Source organism: Phodopus roborovskii, unplaced genomic scaffold (genome assembly GCF_943737965.1).
Source record: "Phodopus roborovskii unplaced genomic scaffold, PHOROB, whole genome shotgun sequence".
NCBI classification, from domain to species: domain Eukaryota; kingdom Metazoa; phylum Chordata; class Mammalia; order Rodentia; family Cricetidae; genus Phodopus; species Phodopus roborovskii.
The window spans coordinates 3,657,034-3,682,751 of NW_026125554.1; the positions used below are offsets into that span (position 1 = coordinate 3,657,034).

Here is a 25,718-nt window from a genome sequence, read left to right on the forward strand (position 1 = left end):
AAGGTTTTCATCTGATGTGTTTTTCTATGTGTGCCAAATGAAACCTGGAACATCTCTTTCAAGCAAATCAGCACTTCGTATCAGGTTCTTTCTTTATCTGTTAATTTAGCCAAGTGGTATTCATACCGGTTCTCCATTGGTAGGAATTCTCCCCATGTACATTCTCGTGACTGCTATCAGGATGACGAATGAAGAGTTCACAATCCTATTTTTAAGGTTTCTTTACAGTAGGTTCTTAAATGTTTGTGAGAGGATGTGATGACAACTGAAGACTATCCAAGACTGCTTATATACGAAGGGTTTCTCTCCATAGTGACTCCTTCCATGTGTTCAGGGGGAATGAGGAAGAAGTGAAGGGCTATTTACAATACCACATATACAAGTAAGAAGTCTCTCTAGAGTGCATTTTCTCATGTCTCCTCCATGATCTGGGATTGCAGAAGGCTTCGCCGCATCACTCAGTCACAGGCCTGTTTCTCTTTCATGTACTTCAAGGGACTTTAAGAGCGAAAACCATTTGCACATTGACTTTTTAAACAACATTCCTCTCCATTGTGTCGCTTCATGCTTGTTTCAATGAAACAAAGCGAAAGGTTTTTCTGAATTGTCCTCCCCCCTCCCCGCCGCCAGTGTGGTTTTGCTTATTTCTTTCAAAGCTACCAAGCCAAAAAAATTTTTTTTCCTCTCATTATTAAAAAACATTGGAATCCAGGGTAGTGTGAAGTACTTCATGTCTATGCAAATGGTTCAAAGTGAAGAAGGGTTTCCCGCAGTACTTACAATTGTAAGGTTCATCATCAATGTGTATTTTTTCATGCACTTGAAGATGACTGTAGTATGTGAAAGCTTGCCCGCATTGTTTGCACACATGGGGCTTCCCATCACTATGGGTTTTTTCATGTCTTTGAAGGGAGTAAGACCAAAGGAAGGTTTTTCCACACTGCTTGCACTCGTAGGGCTTCTCCCCAGTGTGAATTCTTTCATGTGTCTTCAGAGACCTCGAAGAAGTGAAGCTTTTCCCACACTGCTTACAAATGTAGGAAACTGGGACACTGTGAAGTGCTTTATGTTTTTGAAACTGACTCCAAAGCACAAAGGCGTTCCCACACTGCTCACATATGTAAGGTTTTTCATCAATGTGAGTTTGCTCATGTTCTAGAAGGTCAGTGGAAGTAGCGAAGGCAACCCCACACTGCTTGCATACATAGGGTTTCTCCTCAGTGTGAATTTTTACATGTCTTTGAAGAGAAGCAGAACGAGGAAAAGTTTTCCCACAATGATTACACACATAGGGCTTCTCACCAGTATGGGTTATTTTATGTCTTAAAAGTGAATTTAACCGAGTAAAGCTATACCCACATTGGTCACACACATAAGGCCTCTCCCCAGTGTGAATTCTTTCATGTGTTCTCAGGGAACCAGAACAAGTAAAGCTTTTCCCACATAACTTACAAGCGTAGGGTTTCACACCGCTGTGAATTATTTCATGTTTTCGTAATTGAATCCAACGCATGAAAGTATTTCCACACTGCTTACATTCATAAGGAGTTTCTCCGGTGTGAATTCTTTCATGGATTCGAAAGGAACGATAAGTAATGAAGGCTTTGCCACATGGTTTACATACATAAGGTTTCTCTCCAGTGTGAATTCTTGTATGAATTTGAAGAGAACTATAATGACGTAGGGTTTTCCCACAGTAATTACATACAAAGAGGTCCCTCACACTGTGAGTTCTTTTATGGGTTTTAAGGGAACGAGAATGAGCAAAGGTTTTCCCACACTGCACACACACATAGGGCTTCTCCCCAGTGTGAATTCTTTCATGTGTTTGTAAGTAGGTGGGAAAAGCAAATGCTTTCCCACATTGCTTACATATATAGGATTTCTTTGCACGATGGCGTCGCTCATGCCTTCGAAAGTACCTTGAAGAACTGAAACCTTTCCCACATTGCTTACATTGAAAGGGCTTTTCTTCAGCCAAAGTCTTTTCAAGATTTTGACCAAATCTATAGTCTTCATTACAATTCTCACTTTTATACAGTCTCTCTAGAGTATAAGTATTTCCATAGTGCTCAAAGGATGGGAGAGAACTGGAGGTAGCCCCAAATTCCATATTGTTGTACAATTCCTTTCCATATTCCCGATCTTCGTAGGATTCATGCTCTGTGTCAGGTTTAAGGAGCACACTTAGAGACAAATGGCCAATGACGACTCTGGCACATCCGCTGTTTTCACATATGTGTACTCCTGGAAAAGGGTTCTGGTTTACAATACTCTGTGTGGTGAAGTCAAAAAGTTCTGTGCACTGATGGTCTTCTTTATAGTCATAGAATCCCTCTACCGCTTCACCACTGCAAGAAAGCAAACGTGCATCACTGGTATTTTATTAACTACTCGTCAGGACAAATGTTGGTTCTTTGCTGTCAGACTTTTTTAAGTCTTTTTTAAGTCAAGCATTTGCTTGAATGCTCTCAGCAACTCTGAGGACAACTGTAACAAAAGCAGTGGCATTCACCAATGGCTGTATTATATTATCTACCTATCTAGCAAACATGTTTTATGTCACACTAAAGTATATATTTCAATTCTTGATGCCATCTTGATACCTGAAAAGGCCTGCTAGAAACAGGACTTCTAAAAGGCAAGTGTATCTGGAAGGCTGTTGGTACATGGCTCTTCTTAAAATTGAAGGAGTTTATGCCCAAGATGAAACCAAATTCTATTTAAGCAAGAGATATGCTTATGTGTGTAAAGCAAAAACCAACACAGTGACTCCTGGAAACAACAACAGTGATTTGAGGAAGGTAATTCAGGTCCATGAAACAGTGGCATGCTTCTTGCCAAATTGTGAAGAAAACTTGCTGCAAAGGCCACTGGACACAGAATCCTAGTGGCCCTGTATCCCTCATAGAGCAAAACTAATGAAAAACTAAATAAAAGTGGATTTGTAAAACAGTAACAACATATCCACTTCTCGGTACTGTACAATTCTGATACACCATACAAATGACCAAAACCATGTTACATTCTGAACTAGTGGAAAGGCCACAATGAGATTTTAAAATTTAGTCCAAGCCTAAAAAGTTACCTGCTTTTTGTATTGTGCATATCTTATACATAAGGTTTGTGGATAAATCATTATTTAAATTTTAGCAATACAGTATGGAGCAAAGTTGGTACATATCAAGTGTGACAAAATCACTTCAGGCATCAAGATGTTCCAGTTATTTCCAGGACTGGGATCCTTATAAGGTTTTCAGAATGTTGATGTTTAGTATGTCTCCAGTTTTAAAGAAAAATTCCTGAGAGTAATTGAGTTTGAAACTGGGGTGTGTATTTTACTACTCTGGACAATGTGCAACCACCACTCTTGAGGAGCATGGCTATTTCTCGAGGTCCATTATTACCTTAGTTTACTCCAGGAATTTCGGTATATATTTTCAATGATATGGTGCTCCAAACTGCTTCCTAAAACACAAACCAAGTGAAATAATTATAAATTATGACATCACAGTAAATATGTTAACAGATTCTAGCAAAACTTACAGTAAAAAAGTGATACATCTCACAGGGGCTGGAAAGATATCTCAGTAGTTAAGAACACTGACTGCTCCTCCAGAGGACCCAGGTTCAATTCCCAGCACCCACATGGCCGCTCACAACTGTCTGCAACTCCAGTTCCAGTGAACCAAACACCCATGGTAAAACACCAATGCATATACAATAAAAATTAAAGAAAAAAAAAAATCACACATCACCTAATGTTTCTTACCATACCAGACCCATGCAGAGCACTTTTTCTCTGAATGACTAATTAAAGGAATGATGAAATCCTTACCTATAGAGGCCAGGTTCCTCAAAGTTTCCTGCATCACATCTTTGTAGAGGTTCTTCTGGGATGGATTCAGCATAGCCCACTCCTCCAGGGAGAAGTTCACAGCCACATCCTCAAAGGTTACTGACTCCTAAAAGCCCATATACATTTCCACAAGGAAGTGTAAGTTTCATAGTACTGGACAGCTAATCTTAATTCATAAGAAGCTGCTAAGATTCAAAGCTCTATGTGTTTAGGTCATATCTTGGTCATCACACTTACATTTCACACACACTAAGAATCTATCATACAGTAATTCTCACAGTAGACTGGATCTATCTGGTAAAGCAACAACAGGATAGGCCCATTTTTGTCCAGATAGGTTGTGCTAACCTCTCCTTGTACATTGATTCAACATTTACAATAAATTCTGATTACCTAATGCCTCATATGAGTCTGCACCAGCTGTCCTAAGACTGCATGTTCTTTGTAATGCAGAAGAACACAATTCCTCTTCTCCTGGTATCCTCAACCACTATTCAGAGGGATTCTTTCCCACCCCAATTATAAAGAAGGAAATAGCTTTCCCAACAGATGATATCAATCACATGGTACTCTTCCAGTATCTATTTTCTTTCAGAATTCTTGTAATGTTTTTAAGTGCTCATCAGACACAGGTTAGAAACCAATATAATCAGAGAACACAGGGATTAGATAATCAACATTTATCAAAAGTTCCTGATGAGAAACCCAATGTGATGAGGTACCTCAAGCTCTTCCTGCAATGCCTTCTAGCCATGATGCTCTGCATCTTAGAATTATAAGCTAAAATAGGCTATTCTCCCCCAAGATTTCTTCTTAAGGGAGTTGGAGAGATAGCTTGGGGATCAGGAGTACTTGCTGCTCTTGTGAGAACCAGTATGCTAGCTAGTTTTAGGTCAACTTGACACCAGCTAGAACCATTTTGGAAGAAGTAACCTCAATTGAAAATTTGCCCCCAATGGTGAGTACAGTGGTGCACACCTCTAATCCCAACTGGGGGGGGGGGGGGCAGAGGCAGGCAGATCTCTGAGTTTGAGGCCAGCCTGGTCTACAGAGCTAGTTCCAGGATAGCCAGAGCTATATAGTGAGACCCTATCTCAGAGACACAGAGAGAGAATGCTGCCATCAGATTGGTTCATGGACAAAACCTGCAATATATTTTCTTGATTGATGACTGTTGTACAAGGGACCAGCTCACTGTGGATGGTGCCATTCCTGGGCAGTTGGTCCTGGATGCTATAAGAATAGCCTGCAGAGCAAGCCATGGGGAGCAAGATAATTAGCAGCACTCCTTCATCTACATCAACTCCTGCTTCCAGGTTCCTGCCCTATTTGAGTTCCTGCCCTAACTTCCCTCAGTAATGGGCTATGATATGGAACTGTGATTTGAAATAAACCCTTTCCTCCCCAGGTTGTTTTTGGCTATAATATTTTACCCCAGCAACAAAAAATCTACTCACATCACATGACTCACAACTACCTGAACTCCAGTTCAGAGGATCTAATGCCCTCTTCTGGCTTCTCTTGGGGGAGTGGGGTGAACACTCACACAAATAAGTAACAAAATAAATCTTTAAAAACAAAAACATGTCTTCTTAGGAATTCTGTCACAGCAACTAGACACACAATGTAAGACAGGGCTGATTATTGTACTAAGTTATCATTACCATTTTTTTTTTTTAAATTGGAGAATGTCAGTAGCAATGAAACAAGAAGAATGCCACATGTTCTGGAAACAGCTCTAACTAGCCAGTCTGTCACTTGTTACAGAAATGCACACAATTCTGTACTTTCTATAACAAACTTTTAAAGCGTGTGATGGTTAATGGTAATTGTCACTTTATAGAATTTATAATCATGTAGGACACAAGCCCCTGGCAGACCTGTGATTATCTAGCTTATATTACTTGATGTGGGAACAAAGTGTTGGTAGTAGCACTCCCTGAGCAGGGGGGTCCTGGACTGTGCAAAATGATGGTGTTAAGACCAGCATTCATTGGTCACGTGCTGCTCCCTATTTGTACTCTATCTTGGGGCTGTTTGTGTGATAAACGTGACCATCTTAGGCACTGTTTGTAGGAGGAACATGATAATATGGGTTAGAAAAGTCCCTGAATACCTTAATGGGCCATATTTGTGGGAGTTTGAAAATCAATGCTGAGAGTAGCTGTAATTGATGAAAACAAAACAAAACAAAAAAACCCTTCAATGTCACTAGAGGAAAACTTATTGGGGCACAGTGGAACAAGAGGAAAGATGGCCTGAACAAGAGTAGAGGCTCCAACCTGGGGTGGCAGTAAACTGAGCACTGGCATCCACATGGGACTAGTTTTGAAGGAATGAAGGATGTAAGATAGGGAGGTCATATAGGACAACTGAGATCAGGCACCATAGCAGAGTTCCTGCAAAATAGGCCTCAGAAGTCACCGTGTGGGGTTTTGAAGGTGAAGTCTAAGTGACATTGGAGACTACAGGATATCAAAGATGCCAGGACCTTGACACCAGCTGTCTGCCAAAGACAGCTATAGGCACAGTGAAGAGCCAGTCTCCAAGACACAGACATATGTGCTGCAGGTGGCAGCTCTGGAGTGATGGGGCTATATATGCTTCAGAATGTAGACAACTTCATCAGATTTAGATGTTAGGTACCAGGATGTAGGATTTGGTGCTTGCCTTGCTGGAGTTGCATCTTACTTTGGTCTAATCATAACTTGTCCCAATTCTTCCATTTTACAATAGGAATGTTTGCTTTGGACCATTATATATTTGGGATTATGTAGTGATATATTATTTATGATTTATTAAACTTGCCTGAGGGTTCAGAAAGCAAAGCTAGCCACAAGTCATAGAGACCAGGCAATGGTGAGACATACATTCAATCCCAGCAGCCATACTAGCAAGCCATAGAGCCAGGCAGTGGTGGCACACATCTTTAATCCCAGCACTAGGGAGGTGGAGATGGAAGTGATATGGCTGGACAAGGAAAGGAATATAAGGAGGAGGAGGCTTTTGCCTCTGAGGTTTCTTAGAGGTAACACTGTCTCTGAGGATTCATAGAGACAGGACAGCCCTTTTAGCCAAAGGTAGAGGTAAGAGCTAGTTGCCAGCTGCTTTGCTTATCAGACCATCAGCTTGAACTCCAATATCTGTCTCTGGTTTTTTACTATTATTGCTACAGGATTATGCTGGGCTGGAGAGATGGCCCAGCAGTTAAGAGCACTGGCTGCTCTTCCAGAGGACCCAGGTTCAATTCCCAGCACCCACATGACAGCTCACAACTGTCTGTAACTACAGTTACAGGGGGATCTGACACCTTCACAGACATACATGCAGATAAAACATCACTGCACATAAAAGAAAAATAAGTAAATAAATAAATGTATATTGGATTGTATAACTTGGTTTTTTTTTCATTTTATAGGAGTTAAGATACTTTGGAATCTCAAATTGTTTAAACATGTTTAATGACTCCTGTAGCACAGACACTGAGATCAACAATTAATAAATGGGACCTCCTCAAACTGAGAAGCTTCTGTAAGACAAAGGACCCAGCTGACAAGACCAAGTGGCAGGCCACAGTCTGGGAAAAGATCTTCATCAATCCTACATCTGGCAGAGGGCTGATCTCCAAAATATACAAAGAACTCAAAAAAATAGTCACCAGAACACCAAATAACTCTATTAAAAAATGGGACACAGAACTGAAGAGAGAATTCTCAGTAGAGGAAATCAAAAAGGCTGAAAGACACTTAAGAAAGTGTTCAACATCCTTAGCTATCAGGGAAATGCAAATCAAAACAACTTTGAGATACCATCTTACTCCTGCCAGAATGTCCAAAATTAGAAACACCAATGACAACTCATGCTGGAGAGGATGTGGAGAAAGGGGAACACTCCTCCACTGCTGGTGGGAGTGCAAACTCGTACAGACATTTTGGAGATCAGTATGGCGGTTCCTCAGGAAAATGGGAATCAGTCTACCACAGGACCCAACAATCCCACTCTTAGGCATATACCCAAATGACCCACATCCGTGCAATAAAGACATCTGTTCGACTATGTTTGTAGCAGCATTATTTGTAATAGCAAGAACCTGGAAGCAACCTAGATGCCCCTCAACTGAAGAAAGGATAAAGATGTGGCACTTCTACACAATGGAATACTACTCTGTGGGGGGGGGGCACAATGGAATCTTGAAATTCTCAGGCAAATGGATGGAACTTGAAGAAACCATCGTGAATGAAGTAACGAGTCACAAAAAGAGGAACATAGTATGTACTCACTCATATATGGATTTTAGACATAGAGCAAAGGATCATTAGCCTTTAATTCACACCACCAGAGGAACTAGGATACAAGGAGGATTTTAAGAGATTCATACAAGGTCCCACACAGAAAGGGAAAGGAACACGATCTCTTGAGCATATTGGGGGGTGGGCAGTGAGTGGAAAGGGAGCTAGGAGAAAGAGAAGGGGAGGAAAGCATGTGGGACCAGGAAATTTGAGTCAGGGTAGGAATAGATAAAAGTGAAAGAGAGAGAGAATAAAAGAGGGAGCCATTATAGATTTGAAGAGAAAACTGACTCTAGAGAAATGTTCAGAGACCTACAAGACTGACCCCAACTAACAATTTGAGCCACAGTGGAAAGGCTACCATAAATGCCCTTCCCTGATAATGAGATTGATGACTAACTTGTCCACCATCATAGAGCCCACATCTAGTAGCTGATGGAAGCAGAAGCAAACACCCACAGCTAAACACTGAGCCTAAATGGAATCCAGATGCGGAGAGGGAAGACAAGACCAGGCTACAGAAATTCACAGAGACAGCTGACCTGAACAAGAAAGAGCCATTGGGTCCCCAGACTGATAGCAGCTAGGAATCCAACATTGGACCAACTCAGATCCCCTGAACATATGTCTCAGTTAGAAGGCCTGGGCAGTCTAAGGGACCTCTGATAGTGGGACCAGGATGTATCCCTGGTGCACAAAAGGACTTTAGGAGCACATTCCCCATGGAGGGATACTCCCTTAATTTAGAGGCAGGAGGGAGGGCCTACTTCCTATTCCAAAGGACCTGACAGATTTTGATGACCCCTCCTGGAAGGCATCACCCTACCTGTGAAGTTGAGGGTGGGAGAGAAGGGAGGGAGGGAGGGAGAGAGAGGGAACTGGGATGGATATGTAAAATAAGAAATATAAATAAATAAATAAATAAATAAAAAAAGAAAGAAAGAAAGTAAAAAAAAACATGTTTAATGACTAAGGGGAGTTTTTGCTGTTGGTATAAATGTATATTACATTATAACAAGGTCATCAGTCTATGGAGATAAGGCATGGAAGGTTATGGCTTAAAAGTGATGATAAATCTGGGTGTCAAGTTGACAAGGGATGGAATCATGATGGTTAATATTAATTATCAACTTGACAGACTCTAGAATCATCCAAGAGACATACCTCCATGAGCATACATGAGGGGTATCTAGACTGAGGTTAGCCTTTGGGAATGCCTCTGAGAGATCATGTTGATAGCATTAATTGGTGTAGGCATATCCACCTTGATGTGGGTAGGATCATTTCCTAGGTAAAGGATTCTGGCTGAATAGAATGAAGACAGTGACCTGAGAATCAGCATTTATTCATCATTTTCTGTTTCCTGACTGGATGCCATGAGCTTCTACTTCACCTGCTTGTTGCCCTGACTTCCCTACCATGGCAAACTGTACCCTATCTGTGAGCCAGAAGAAACCTTTTCTCCCTTAGCTTGCATGTCAGGATTTTTATTTAATCACAGCTATAGGAAAAAGAACTAATGAATATGAAAAATCTATTTTATCAAAGTAGTTGAAGTCAATGTCTAACAGTTTATTATTTAACTAAGAAAATAAAAGCTTGCCTAACATAAACAAAAAAACTGAAGCTACAATAATCATGGCACTAAGCTGTCAATGCAGACAGACAAGTATATTGTATGGAGGATCTTTCCTTGGCAATCTTGAGACAGAGGAACTGACTATTGAGTAGAGACAGCATATCAGATACAACAATCAAAATATCTATACACATAAAGGCAAAGAAAAACTGGCAGCAACTTGGGAACATGCAGTGTATCCTTCTACTCCATGAACAATAATCAAATATCCAGTCTTCAAATTCACTGTCAGTCTGATTAAAATAATGGACAAAAATAATCCCAGCAAGCTGGAAAGATGGCTCAGAGGATAAGAGCATTTCGCTGCTGTTCCAGAGGTCCAGCGTTCAATTCCTAGCAACCACATGGTGACTCACAGCCATCAATAATTGGATCTGATGCCCTCTTCTGGTGTGCAGGCATACATGCAGGCAAAACACCATATGCCTAATAAATAAATCTTTTTTTGGGGGGGGAGTTTCAAGATAGGGGTTCTCTGTGTAGCTTTGGAGACCGTCCTGGAACTCACTTTGTAGACCTTGAACTCACAGAAATCCACTGGCTCCTGCCTCATGAGTGCTGGGATTAAGTAAATAAATCTTTAATAATAATAATAATAATAATCCCAGAACTTGGGAAACTGAGGCAGAGGAATTTAAGGTTATGGCTACTCTGGGTTATATATGCCACAAATGAGCCTGAACCAAGACTTTTGGGACATGCCAACACCAAAAAACAAAACAATAACAATAAAAACTCAACAAACAGCAACATAGTAGGCCTGCAAAATGGGTGGTAGGTCAGGGGGTAAAGGTGCCTTCAACAAGTCTGACAACTTGAGTGTCACCCCCCCAGAAGCCAATGCTGTTCTTTGACTTCTACACATATCACAGCACACAACACTCAGTAAAAATACATTAATAAATAAAAAAGTAAACTTAAAAACAGGAAAAACAACAACAATAAACTCCAATAACAAAGTCTGAGCTGAGCAGTGGGCAGAGTTTTATAGTTTGACCATACTTAAAAAGAAAATTTTCACTTGCTCCATTATATCATAAATGGGAATTGAGTGGTAACTCCTGTTTAACAGGTCACTTGGCTTTGTCCCTGTGTCTTATGATACTCAAGAAAAAGAATCCAGTAGGGAGGAGAGAATGGAATATAAATGTTGGACATATGTTAAAAATTATATAAGAGAGGACATATATTTTTCCTTGTTGCTTTAAATTATACGTATTCATTTAATTATTTATAGTCTGGCAGGGGCAGAGAGGCAGAGAGAGGGAGAAGGGTGGGGAGAGGGGCCTCCAGTGCCACAGCACACCTGTGGAGCTGATAGGACAACTCCCAGGAGTTGGTTCTCTCCTTCCATCATTAGGTCTCAGGGACCTAATAAATGTGGTCAAGCTTGGTGGCCAATACTCAGGCTCTAAGGGTGCATTTTTAGTAGAAAGCATAACAGAAATGTAAAGGCTTTCAATGAGAAAGGATTTTAAATTGTGAACATTTTTATTGGGATGTGTATATCTACACACAACATACATATATATATGCATATGTATATATATACATATATATATATATACACACACCACCACACATATATCCATACATACATATGCATGTGTATATATGTATATATATATACACACAACACACATATATACATAAGTGTGTATGTGTGTGTACACACATATGCAAACAGGTAAATGAAAAAGACAGGGGAATTTACTGGGGCTTGGGAAAGAAAGCATGGGAAAGAAACTAGGCCATTGATTCAAGGTCTGATTTGCCATTCCTGCTTATGGCGTCAGGAAAGACCACTTGACAAAGCCAAAATTGCTCATAAGGACATTATATGTTTTCTTTAAGATATCAAAGAGAATAAACTGATAATGCCTTCTCATTGCCAATTTAAACAATGCCCCCCACCCCATAAATCTACAATTCTGTTTACAAAAGACAATTCTGTATACTTTAACCTTGTTCTAAACTATACTCTTTGAGGAATGTTTTAAAAATGGGGTTTGGGGTGTAGAGATGGCTTAGAGGTTAAAAACGCTGCCTGCTCCTTCAGAGGACTTGGGTGTAATTCCCACTACTCTCACAGTGGCTAACAACTGTCTGTAACTCCAGGTCTAAGGGCTCCAATGCCCTTTCCTGGACTCTGTGGATCCTGCACACATGTGGTACACATACATATATACCAGAAATGCACCCATACAGATAATACTAAATTTAATTTTTAAAAAAAAGAAGGTGAAGGGTGTAAATCTTTCAAATTACTTGGAAATATAATTTGAAAGCTATCAAGGTCTCATATATACACACTGTAAGAGCACTTACAGTGAGAAACTCCCTTGAGAAGCCCATACCTAGTCTTATCCCATGAGCATCTCTCTTTGTAATCTCTAAGTTTTAAAATGTCTCTTGGAAGATTCAACTTGCTTTTATATTGGTTTGCCCTAAAATATGTCTACTAGGTTTAAGTTTAATTGCCTTTCAGAAGATACAGCCACCAGAACCAGTAACTTCCAGCTGATAGCTACGCTTACTCTATGTAAGTTTTAAAAGGATTGTCTCACTAAAAAGTAAAAATATCATATCTTCCATTGTTTAGATAAATCCTAACATATAATTTCACCCTTAGTGTATGATTACTTGCAGACATGTTCTCTCTCTCTCTTCCATGATACAATCAAAACCAGAAGTTTTTCAAGTTTCTTGCCATGGCCAGTATATAAGTATAAAAACAAAAATGTCATTTGAAAACTGATGTGTTGCTGCCTGCTTAGAGATTAGAAGAGACTCTGTGTCTTCAAGATTTTAGGCTTTACAATATAGGTTATCACCATCACTCTTGGTGACCCACCAGAACTTGATGGTAAGACCCTATTGCTGAAGGCACCTCATACTTGAATCCCAAAAATGGAGAAATTCAGTTTGTTCTCATATGGAACCTTCATCCCTATTGGCTAGCTTTCACAATGCCAAAGGTTCTGTGAAGGTTGCTGGGGGAAAGTCTTACTCAGCTGTGAACTCTCCAAGCTATAATATAATGACTTGCCTGGCAAGACATACCCACTAATGCAAGGATGGCACCAATGTAATCGTAACAACCAAGCACTTTCTGACTGAATTCACAGCTGGCTCCACAAGATGAAACCCATACCTGGTATTGTTAAGTAGACCAAAACCCCACAGCTGGCTAGGTCACAGGCCTAAGAGGAGAACTTAATGCTATCATTCTGCTAAATAGACATAGTATCAAATTGCCTTCCAAATAATTATGGGTATAGATTAGTGCAGCTTTCAATCCTCATCAATGCCTCTTCTTGAAGTTAATAGGGACCCACAATTAATTAAAATGCAGAGATAAGTGGCCATGGAAAGCTTAGCTCTAAATGAGACATCCGTATCGCATTCTGTTCCCCATGAAACTCAAGAATCATTATGGAAGAGCAGGAAGGAAACACTGTAGGGGTAAGAGGTCAGAGAGGACTATTGGGTATCATGCTTTCCAGACATGACAGGGCTGTTGCACCCATAAACTCAAGAGCAGCTGTGGCTGCTTGCACAAGAACAGCACAAGATCAAACTAGTTCAAATTTCAGAATAAACGGGGAGGGACTAACACAGCACTCCTCTCAACAGAGTAGGTACTGGCAGCTGATGGCTCCTGGAGCTGCAGTGAATGATCCCACACCCACAAACATACTGGAAACACCAATCAAACTCAGTGGATTAAAGCGGACATGGAGGTGGGAGGCAGTCATAATGTAGTAGGTCTGGGAGGAGACTGGGAGGGGGAATCATGGGATGAATATAACCCAAATACACTGAATATGTGGGCTTTTGCAAAGAATAAACAAATACATTTTTAAATGACTTAAATTTTCTATTTTGCTTCTATTTAAAGTCATATCTATAAAAGTACAGATTTTTGGAAGTACCATTTAATAATAGGAAGAAATATGCAGGCACTTAAGAATTGGCTGAGCCATTAAGAATCCTTCATGTTCTTCTAGAGGACTCTAGTCTGGTTCCCAACACCCAAGTCTGGCAGCTCACAACCACCTGTAACTTCAGCTCCAGAGAATCTGACACCTCCTTCTGGACATCTTGGGCATCTAGACTTGCTTAGTAGACACACACACACACACACACACAAATAAAAATAATTAAATGAGCAGTTTAGCTTATGACTGACAAATAATAAATCTAAATAAATGCTATATCATTTTATAATTAATTCTGAGTATGGCTATGTAAGTATAAATCCTGTCTACACATGCTTACATTTTTATATTGTAGGAATGACAACACATTGGCTCAAAAGAAATACGTGCTCACAAACTATCCTTAGTGAGGTAACCCAGACTCAGAAAGACAAACACAGTATGTATTCATAAGTGAATATTAGATATAAAGCAAGGATAACCAGACTACAATCCACAGCTCCAGAGAAGTTAGAGCCTTCTTCCAGTAATTGATAGAACCAGATGTAGAGATCCACAACCAAGCACCAAGCCGAGCTTTGGGAATCCAGTCAAAGAGAAGGAGGAGGGAATATATAATAAGGGAAGTCAATATTGTGATGGAGAAATCTACAGAGACAGCTGAACCAAGGTCATCGAAACTCATCAACTCTGGACTGACAACTGTGGAGTCTCCATGGGACTGAACTAGGCCCTCTGCATGTGAGAGACAACTGTGAAGCTTGGGCTATCAGAGGTGCCCCTGGCAGTAGGACCAGGATCTATCTATCCCTGGTACATGAGCTAACTTGTTGAAGCCCATTCCCTATGAGGGGATGCCATGCTCAGCCTTAATACAGAAGGGAAGGGCTTGGTCCCACCCCAACTTAATGTGCCAGACTGTGCCAACTCCCTATGAGAGCTCTTACCTGTTGGGAGGAGTGGATAGGGGGTGGGCTGGGAAGGAGGTAAGGGGGGATGGGAGGAGGTGTGGGAGGGAGAACTTTGGTTGGAATGTAAAATGAAATTAAAAATAAATAAAAAGAAGTAAGTGCTCACATAAATTAAGACAGAGGCTGGAGAGATGGCTCAGCAAATAAGAGCATAGGCTGTTCTCCCAGAGGATCTGGGTTCAATTCCCAGCACCCATATGGCAGCTCACAACTATCTGTAACTCCTGTTTCAGGGGATCCAACACCCTCACACAGACATGCATGCCAGCAAAACACCAATGCACATAAAACACAAATAAATTATAACAAAAGAAATTAAGACAGTTAAATTGATACGAATTATTTCCTAGTTCATAATGTGACTAAAAACATTGAAAACTCAGCATTCTAACTCTGGCAATCATGACAGATTTAAGTTTGGCCAGCAGTCCCATATGCTAATTAGATTCAGTAATGAGAGTAAAAGAACAACAGCTCTAGAAATCAATCTGGTTCTGTCAGGGAACAAATCAAAGGGTTTGATGATTCCAGATCTTGCTTTCGGTATCTGGCCCAAACTTCTATTTAAAAAAAAAAAAAAAATTGTAATAATTTTTAAAAAGAGAAAGAATTAAGTCAAAGTGCAAGTGGTACACAGAATAGTCCTGGTTATCTGTTTGGTCTGTTTCCTAGCTGATCATTATCTCAGTTCTTATTCTGTAAGGTAACCAAAATGTTCCCATGATGCTCCCTGGAGCAGACTGACAGGGAGGCAACAGCAAGACATCACTAAGTAGAGGACTGTGGATCTGCCTGGAAGAAGTGATCTTACAGCTTTCTGGGGATGGAATTGGTTTCAAAGCAGGAACCAGGCTGCAGACTCTCAGATTAAAAGGCAGGAAAGGCAGGGGAGCCAATGCACCAGTGAAGAGGGGTGGCAAGCAGAACGTGTGGCCACTAGTGCTCACTTTGATGTAAGCTCACTTCTCCAGGTGAGAAATCCTGGCAAGTGTGTTAGCTATTGACTCAACATGACTTAGTAAGGTGGGTGTCAGTATCTGTGAGAGAGGAAGGTTGCTGGAGATGTTACTTCCTAAGCAATAGCTGGATCCTAATATTATATTCTTTCAGTAGCCACTCAAATTGTCAAGATGAGTGGGATGAGCAGGCTTGGGTCCAGGCCCATTGGCATTCATTGGCAGCAGGCTTCCTCTCTGGGCCAAGTGACTAATGAATGTATACTCTAGGTGGATGCCAGAAGCTGATAAATGGTCTAGACAAAGCAGCCAGCATGTCTAAGGATTGAGAGCTTTAAAAAGAACTGACTGTACCACCTTACATCACCACACCACCCTCTAGAGCCTTCTGTTAACTTCTGTATATACACACTCCTGTCCTCCCTAAGAGTTAGAAAACCCTGTTCAGGGTAACCATGGGGAACTTAGGGTTTTCTCCTAATGTAATACTGCATTCACATACAGTAAGGCCTACCTCTATCAGCACTCTGTCTTTTAAAAGAATGTGTAGACACTGGAAAGGTGGCTCAGCAGGTAAAGCCACCTGCTGCACGAGCCTGGTGACCTGAGTTTAACCCTGGGAACCTTTCATGAAGTTGCTCTCTGACCTCCAAAGTACAAGTTGTAACATGCAGGATATCAAATACACACACACACACACACACACACACTCTACCATGTATATTCACAACAATAATATAATACATAAATAAACATAAATAAAATTTAAAAACAAAAAGCAATGTCTAGAAATGCCTAAGGGCACTAGCAATTTGACAGAGCCCAGCTCTGGCCATCCACCTATGTGGATTTCCCCTTTTCCATGAGTACCAGAAGGTAAAAAACTTCAGGGCTTATTGCTAGTGCTAAGATTCACTGACTTATGGGCACAGGTCATGGAATTTAGAGGACGCTTCCCTTGAATCTGTGAGACTCATAGGAAAAGCAGGTGGCACCAAGAAGGAGCCACAGCAGGGAAAACACGGCCGCCTGCTCAGTGACACTCTACACCACAGGGAACATCTGCTTTCCAACAGTGTCAGGCCTACAGTGACTCCATTTCATTAAGCAACAACCTTGACCAGCGTGACTCCAAGCTGAAGTATAAGAGATAAGAGCTCCCCACCACCACCAAAGAAAGGCAGTCCGGCTTGTTTACACAAGTAAACAGCCAGTATCAGCCAGAACACCAGGAGGGACAATGATGACAGCTGAAAATACACCAAATCATATTAGACACACCACACAAATCGGCTTGTCAGTGCTACCACATGTTACCCCCTCACCTGAAACCATGGAAGGGGTACCCCAAGACAAAGTATGGCAGGCAACTGTCAGGAGACTTACCCACAGGGAAGAACTCCCCAGTTAGTCCTTGGACTCCAGTGCCGTTTCTCCTTCCCAGGACACTCAGCCAACTTAAATTGACTTACTCATGCTCACTGCATATACATTTGACATCTGTGCCTGCACTGCTAGGACATCATTTTTGGCCCCCTATAGACTTTTCTTTGCATCTGTCTCAGCTCAGTGCTTCCTACTTTGGAGCGGACTCACAACTCAACCATGTTTTAGCTCGTACCCATTCTGTAACCTACATATTTGTATATCTTTACGTGAAATGTTCATGCTATCCACCAGTTAATGTTAGTACTTAGGTTGTTATATAAGAACCCATGATTGCCACTGGCTGGCTAGCAAGCAAAATCAGGCATAGTTGGCTAATTGTTAACCACGAAACAGACATAACTTGTGGAATTATTTATTATCCGATAAATTCTGACACTGGGAACACACCAACTTGTCCCTCTGTTTCTGACAACACGTTCAGGACCCAAGGTCACCACACCCTGTGGTCCCTTATTTCCCCCCCCCCCCCAAACACATACACTCACACACAGGAACCCCAGAGTCCCGAGTCTCACGACACTGCCGCCACCGCCCAGGCTGCGGAGCCGCGAGGCTGCGGGTGCCCGGATGCCTAGGGAGGCCATGGCCACAGCCCTGAGCGCTCAGCAAGGGACAGGACCGCGACTCTGCCTGCTGGCCCAGCTCCACCCTGCGGGACCAGGGCACCGAGGCCCAGCCGAGCCAAATGAGTCTCAGACGCAGACTCAGCTGCTCCGGAGGCCGCGTCCCCACTGTCGCCTCCGCTTGCAACAGTCTCCTCCCACACCCGGGACGCCCGGCCGCACGCACCATTTTCCGTCACCGGGTTTCCTGGTGTTCTCCAGCGGCTCCTGTAATCAGTGGATGACACACAGACACTGGGGGGACAACCTGCGGGTCTCTCTCCAGAGAAGACACAAACGCCTAAAATGGCTGGACGGGAAGTGGCATCCCCGCTGCTGTGCCTGCCCTCTCCCAACATCTGAAAGCCTCATTGGACGGCTTATGCAGCCAAGCAACTTTTCTTATTGGCCAGTGAGTCACGTGCCCGCCTCCTAATGTTTAAATGACAGAAAAGACATCCTCTAGAGTGTACTGTGGCGCCAAATCTCAAATCGGAGCACAAGCCTTTCTGGGGTCTAACCTGGCCATGAGATTCTCAAACTCTTCTAGCTTTACAAATATCAAAGAGATGAAACTACTTTTGCATGGAATTAAACATAGGCAGAAGCTTAATCTTTAACAAGACAAAGATGTACGCTAAATTCTGTTTGCACGCGTGAGAAATGGCATAGGAGAGGGTAAGCCTGATGTGAGTTATACCTGTTTGGCTCAGCTTCTAGTGTTCCCTCTCCCTTTGCTGTCAATGCTGTCACCAAGGTCTCTGTCCAAAGTCTCTGTGCCTGGCAATTTACACACTCTCTTGGAACTCTCTCTCTCTCTCTCTCTCTCTCTCTCTCTCTCTCTCTCTCTCTCTCAGAATTGATTAACTTTATGTGCATTGATGTTTTGCCTGCATGTATGTCTGTGTGAGGGTGTCAGATCTTGGAGTTACAGACAGGTGTGAGCTGCCATATGGGAATTGAAGCCCGGTCCTCAGGAAGAATAGTCAGTGCTCTTAACCACTGAGCCATATCTCCAGTCCTTGAAAGTCTGTCTTGAACACAGTACCACTATTGACCTCACACAGTCATTTCTATGGCAAAACATTTTGGGAATGAAGGGACACAAAGCCATTCGAAACATCAAAGATTCTGCAGGAACTGTAAGGGTTAGGCAGGTCCCAACGGAGCTCCAGGACATCAAACACATAAACCTGGAAAACTCCACAGATGACTTCTAGGGCAGTCGTTCCTGCTTTCGGGTCCGCCAGCCTGACTGGGGAGGTAAAAGAAAGTTCACAAAGAAAGGGCAGAAGTTAGAAAGGAAGCCTGGATGGAGAAGATTATTTCTGAAAGGCTGCTCTGGGTGGTGCGGGCCTTATAGGAGGCCAAGGAAGAAGCAGAGAGCGGACAAGAGATTCCTGCAGTGAGTCGGGTGGAGGCTGTGCGGGCTTGGAAGAAGGTCCGGAGAGCCGGCAAACAGGTATTTTAAGTGATCTTTTAGGAAGACGGGAGCAGAGAAAGGAAAGCTGTGAGACTTGAGACTGCAATCAGCAAGCTGACTAGATGGCATCTGTAGGTTTTAAGAATTTAATTTTTAAAAATTTTATGTTTGGTTTCTGTGTGCCTGCCACATGTGTGCAGTTGCCCATAGAGACCAGAAGAGGGCGCTGGATCCCCGAAAATGGAAGTCCAGGCTGCGGGTAGGTGCCAGTACGGAATTTGGGTACTTTGCAAAAAACAGGACCACACTCTAAACCACCAGGGAGAAAGCTCTCCAGCACCCCAACATTCATACATCAGACCCGCATCCAGCTCTCTCTCCTTCGCATTTATAAAAGCTTCATTTAATATGCACTGTCAAATTAGCAGGCTCTACTCCTTGTCTCTATTGTTTCCTTTTCACATGCTTGCCGGGTTTTCAAAGTTTCTGGTGTCAGTCTCCTAATGGCTGGGGCTGCTTTAGGTTATCTGATTATATTTCTTTACCTATCCCTCCACTTTTAACAAAATTATCCCCTGCCCTCTCTCATGTCCCCACTACCCCCTTGTCCTTACTTTTTCCTTGTCTATTGTTTGTTTGTCTTCAACAAAGGAATAATTGCCACCTTTATTTTTCTTTTCCTTTCTACTCATATCCAGTGTAACTGGTACACTTGTGAAAAAAAAAATCATGATAGTCTTGCACTTCCTAAAATGATTGGCATTTGAGGGATGATAAGTTTGGTTTCTTTTATTTTAATGTGTTGTCATAGTGGGCCTACCCATGGGTAGTGATATTTTTGCAGACAGTATTTCCCATTTAGCATGGTAGTCCAAACATTATGGAGCAGAGTTTTTTTTAGTTTTGTTTGTTTGTTTGGTGGGTTTGGTCTGGTTTTTCTCTACAGGCTTTCTCTGTATAGCTTTGAAGCCTATCCTGGAACTCGCTTTGTAGAACAGGCTGGCCTTGAACTCACAGAGATCCACCTGCTTCTGCTGGATTAAAAGTATGGGCCACCACTGCCCAGCTTATAGGGCAGAGTTAAACAAAACTTCAACCCTGCTACAACCTGAAAATTGCAAACAGTTCCATTTGAAAAAAAGCAATGTGATTAAACACACATACACACACACACACAACACACACATGCATGTGTGCATGCAATGATTTAACTCAAAATTAAAAAAAAAAGCTTTAAGGCAAAACTACAGTAAACATTAAAAAAAAAGCAAGGCAACACAATCCCACCAAAAAATACTAATCCCATAGTAATGGCCTCCAAATCAAGTAAATTAGATGAAATTTTAGACAACGAAATCAAAATAATTATTTTATGTGCACATGCACACAAATAGAAGCCACAGAACATAAAAAGGGGACATCACATGGCCTTTGGGCCTCACTTGCTGACAACTTATAAAGAAGTCTGTCCCCACTGGCACTGTGATTTCATTTAGCAATTTTATAGCTTTGGACTAAATGTGCCCACACCAATGGGCTCCTAAGAATTTCACTGAGGTAGACGGCCCTTGAATTTTGACTGGATTTATTTACCATCCTCTGATGTGCATATTATATCATCACTGAGTCTAAAATGGTTGCTATCTCCTACTCACTTGTTCCAGTAACATAATGTCATTACTATACTGCACAAATGTGCTATTTTGTCGAAGAGGCAGACAATCACAATCTCTTCTAACTAAGTTATGACACAAAGCTGGACAGGTAATATATCCTGAGGTAGAGCTGTAAAAGCATACTGCTGGCCATGCCAACTGAAAGCCATGCCAACTGAAAGCAAACTGCTTCTGGTGGTCCCTTTGGACAGGTACCAGGCAAAAAAGAATTCACTAGATCAATAGTTGCACAGAATGTGCCAGGAGTCTGCTCAAGTAAGGACACCAAATCGGGTATGGCAGCTACAAGCAGCATCACTATTTGGTTGAGTTGCCATTCTCCACAGTTCATTTGCCTTCTGCACTGGACAGATAGAAGAGGTAAGGGGAGATGTGGTGGGAACCAACACTCCTGCATCTTTCGAGTCCTTGATGGTGGTGCCAATTTCTGCAGTTTCTCCAAAGATGCAATACTGCTCTTGATTCCCTATTTTCCTTGGTGGAGGAAATGCAAAAGCCTTCCATTTAGCCTCTCCAAACATAATAGCCTTCACTCCACAAGTCATGAAACTAATGTGAGAATTCTGCCATCTTTAAGTATATCTATCCCAAATATTCATTCTGGGTGTGGGAAAATAACTAGAGGATAAGTTTGGGACTCACCAACGGAACCTACTGTGAGTTGGACTTCAGCTAAAACTCCAATAATAACCCGGCCTCCAGATGCTCCTGCTTTAACTGGGGGGAGGTGTCACAATGTTTCATGGGATCTCCTGGAATGAGCATTACTTCTAAACCAGTATCCACTAGACCTTGGAGCTATCCTTGTAAAAGACTGTAGGTCCCTCCCAGGAAGGACTGAAGAAAGGCTAATAGCAAGATTTTTAGATATTTTATCCTCAGAGGAACCTGGCCACCTCTTCGTCCAAGTGATTCTAGGTCTACAAACTGGTTCAAGTCTGGAAATTAATTCAGGGGCCGAGATTCCCTTTTGCCACGATCCAATGTAGCCTTTCTTTCATTTGTTTGAGGTTTTTGGCTTTTTCTTTTTTTTAATACAGGTCAAATTCTGTAGGCTTATCTGGTTCTTGCCTAGAAACACCATGATTCATTAACTAGTATCAAAGGTCCATATGAGACATGCCACCATAAAATTCACTTTACCTGTGCTGACTATTATGGGTTAGGGCACAGTGGTTCTTAACCTCTGGGTCACGATCCCTTTGGGGGTTGAATGAGCCTTCCACAGGGATCACATATCAGATATCCTGCATTTCAGATATTTACATTATGATTCATAACAGTAGCAAAATTACAGTTATGAAGTAGCATTGAAACTTATGGTTGGGGTCCCCACAACATGAGGCACTGTATTCAAGGGTCATGACATTAGCAAGGTGGAGAAACATTGGGTAAGGCCATTATGGACATTGTTTTGTCTGCACTGCCCATTATGATACATACCTATGGTCACCTTGCCTTTGGTGATTGATTGTTGCCTCTGGACCCAGTTAAACCCATTGCACTTAATTCATCTAATTGAACAAGCAGCATCTAAACCCCTAAGGTCTGGCACAAGAAAAAGGATGTGACAAAGCTCTTCAAATGTGCTGATGCCCCTCTCCAGTGTGGTGTGTGTGTGTGTGTGTGTGTGTGTGTGTGTGTGTGTGTGTGTGTGTTTTAGATTAGATTTAGATTGTGCAAGATTAGGTTTTACACAGTGTATCTATGTAGCATTTCAGTTTCCTTCTTAAAATCCCCTCATCAATACTAAGCCAACAGATATCAGGCATCTCCAACTTCTTTTCAGTAGGACATCTTTTGACAACTGTTTCAGCCAACCAATCAAACATACTTTTGAACTAAATGAGCTTTCGTATTAAACTTAGCTTTTCTACTCAGTGCACCCATAACAATGTGGTAATATTTTGTTTATGATCTAACAAACAAAAACTTGCCTGAAGATCAGAGTTTGGAACTACCTCCAACATTTCACTTTGATCAGTAAACATCAGAGCAGAAGCAGAAGGAATACAAGAGCCTAGCTGGGTGTTGTGGCACAAGCCTTTAACCCTAGCACTTGGGATGCAGAGGTGGGCAGATCTGTGTGAGTTGGAGGCTAACCTAGTCTACATAGGGAGTTCCAGGGCATCCAGAACTACATAGTGAGATCCTGTCTTGAAAAATCAAACAGCAACAAGCGTATGTCAGAGGCCTGGAGCCTTGTGTAGCTATTTCCTACAAACTGAAATCTTTCTCCATTGGCAGGGGAAGGAGACTCATGAGAATGATTCTTGTGAAACTTACAAGGCCCAAGAAAAGTCAGAAAGTTACCAAACCCCCAGGAAGCCATTGGCAGGGAAGGTAGATTCTGGCTCTATGAAGCCTGCAAGTTGTGCAAGGAGCGTCAGGACACAGCTCTCCTGAACTGTCTCTGCTGGGATGGGCTTTGCAGTGATGCAGATGAATTTGCATCACCTGTGCTGCTATAATCACCACAGGAAGTTCCTGGGTTCACCTAGGTAGATGTGGGTGGGGTTGTTTTGGTTTCCTCTCTACACCCTATCTGGTTTAAATGGAAGTTTATACTGTCTCCCCATGAATCGAGCACACAATTACTGACATCAGCATCTCTCTCCCACCACAGATAACCTCATTACCTCCAAGTGAGGTCAACATCCTCTCCTCATTCTGCTGTGTTAACCAACCCCTCCAACTGAAAGACCTGCAAAGCATGGACTTTCATGCTCTGACTCAGGAAAGGCAACACCCCAAATCATTCACGAGAAGCGGTCTTGATGCAAAATGCAAGAGGACTTGTTTATTCCAAGTGCACTGGGGTCCACAGTCATACGTCACACAGGGGTAGAGGACTGAGGACCTCGAGGGCAGAATTGACATAATTTTTATAGGGTTTATAACAAAGCCCACACACCAAACCAATTATCCCAAAGTGTCAAGATTCCACATGATGAGGACAAATCAATTTAAACTAATTTTTGTTTTTCTATAGCTGTTTTGGTGTAGGCTCCTGGGTGAAGTGATAATTAGCACTTAGGATTTGGGGTGGGAGTTCTGCAAGCAGTTTACTAAAGTTAGATATGCATCTGGTCAACTCATCTCCTGTTATCCTCATTCAGCCAGAAAGCAAGGCCTTGGAACAGCTTAAAACTTGGGTAGTTATGTCTTTTTGAACAAGTTGACACATAACAATTCCCAGAAACCAGACTGTTGTTGAGAATAACAACATTCCTCAGAAACTAGGTGGTTATGAATAATAATAATAATTTCCAAAACTGGTCATCGTGACTGGGCTATTTCCTTTTTCCTGAACTTTGCATGTAGCTAGGTGATTTTTAAATACATGTTGGTATATTTTTAAACTTTTAACTTTCAGTGGTTATTGGGGGGTTAGGCTCTATTTTTATCCTTTCACAACCACCTCCAAAGCCACTAGAGCAGTGGCTCTCAACCTTCCTAATGATGAGACCCTTTAATACAGTTCCTCATGTTGTGGTGATCCCCAACAATAAAATTATGTTCGTTGCTACTTCAACTGTAATTTCACTATTGTTATGATCAAAATGTAAATTTCTGACATGTGAGATATCTGATATGTGACTCCTATGAAAAGATCATTCCACCCCCAACAGGGGTCAAGACCCACAAGTTGAACTTCTGTACTAAGGCCTCTTATAGTTACTAACCCCCTACAAATCTAATGTGGATTAGTAGCATGAACACCATTTACTGGCCACATATGAGTTCTGCTGGCTTCTGAAATGGGGACTGTCTTGGCAGACTGGGAACTCGAACCTTTGTAGTCAGAACTATGTTGAGATAGTGTGATGTTTCAATGAAACTGTGAGGCATCAACTTGTATGCAAAGGTGGAATTCTAGTTGTAAGGGTGAAAACAGAAGACAAAAAAAAAAAAAAAAAAAGGTGACAGAAAAACAACGGGTGTGTGCAAAGTTCAAGTTTGGTCTCCTATGTTTAATTCATGTGATGGTTTGGAAGAATGAACCCTATAGGCGCACATATTTGAGTGTTTAATCACCAGAAACCACTATTTGAAAGGATTCGAAGAATTAAGAGGCATGGCCTTGTTTGAGGAAGTGTGTCACTAGGGTGGGAATTGATGTTTCAAAAGTACATGCCCTCTCTCTCCCTCCCTCCCTCTTTCCCTCTCTCTCTCTCTCTCTCTCTCTCTCTCTCTCTCTCTCTCTCTCTCTCTCTCTCTCTCTCTCTCTCCATGCCTAGGGGTCAGGATATAAAACTCTTATCTACTATCCAGCACCATGTCTGTCTGCATGCTGCCATGCTACCTGCCATGCTGATAATGGAGTAACCTCTGAAACTGTGAGCAAGACCATAATTAAATGCTTTCTTTTATACGAATGGCTTTGGCCATAGTGTCTCTTCACAGCAATAGGACAGTGACTATGACAATACATAACACTAACACCCTACTTCTGGAGTCATTCCCATATCAAGCCACTCACCTCATTATTGGAAAGTGGTATGTTGTGAAATATTAGCTAGGCAAAGATGTGTTAATGTGTGGTAAATAAGAATCTGGGAAACGATAGGCTGACGGATGTTTATTCAGGGAGAAATCACTTACACCAGAAACAGATGACTGCTGCAGGTTGCTGTCCCAAGGATGACTCTGGATGCTCCCTGTCTCCAACCAGGAAGTAAGAGATTTAGCTGGGGTCCGGGACCCCAGACCTAGTCCCCATAGGTCATGCCCACACCTGTCCCCACGCCCCCAATGGGCATGGTCAGTGCAACAGGTGTGGGCAGGTTGGATATCTCACCAAAATGTGTTACGTTTGTTTATGCTGCAGAATATTATTTTAACTGTATAAAGGTGTGTTACTTTTGTTTATGATGCATGTGTTTAACTATGTAAAGATGTGTTGCATCTGT

At 41.9% G+C, this 25,718-nt stretch overlaps 1 protein-coding gene across 1 annotated transcript; it reads right to left on the reverse strand.

Moving 5' to 3' along the window:
• Window positions 1-624: 624 nt before the first annotated feature.
• Window positions 625-18,053, reverse strand: LOC127216710 (zinc finger protein 878). The gene is made up of 4 exons (XM_051177529.1): window positions 17,894-18,053; window positions 3,839-3,965; window positions 3,408-3,468; window positions 625-2,351 (listed from the first exon to the last, which is right to left on the reverse strand). The coding sequence occupies exons 1-4, from the start codon at window positions 17,894-17,896 to the stop codon at window positions 692-694; spliced, it is 1,851 nt and encodes a 616-aa protein (XP_051033486.1). The 5' UTR covers window positions 17,897-18,053; the 3' UTR covers window positions 625-691.
• Window positions 18,054-25,718: the final 7,665 nt, after the last annotated feature.

Excerpts from the sequence above, each read along its gene's own strand:
- LOC127216710 (XM_051177529.1), bottom strand. Across the intron at positions 3,469-3,838 it reads GAGGAACCTGGCCTCTATAG|GAAGCAGTTTGGAGCACCAT; the intron begins GTAAGGATTTCA and ends TTTGTGTTTTAG. Across the intron at positions 2,352-3,407 it reads AATTCCTGGAGTAAACTAAG|TGGTGAAGCGGTAGAGGGAT; the intron begins GTAATAATGGAC and ends GCTTTCTTGCAG.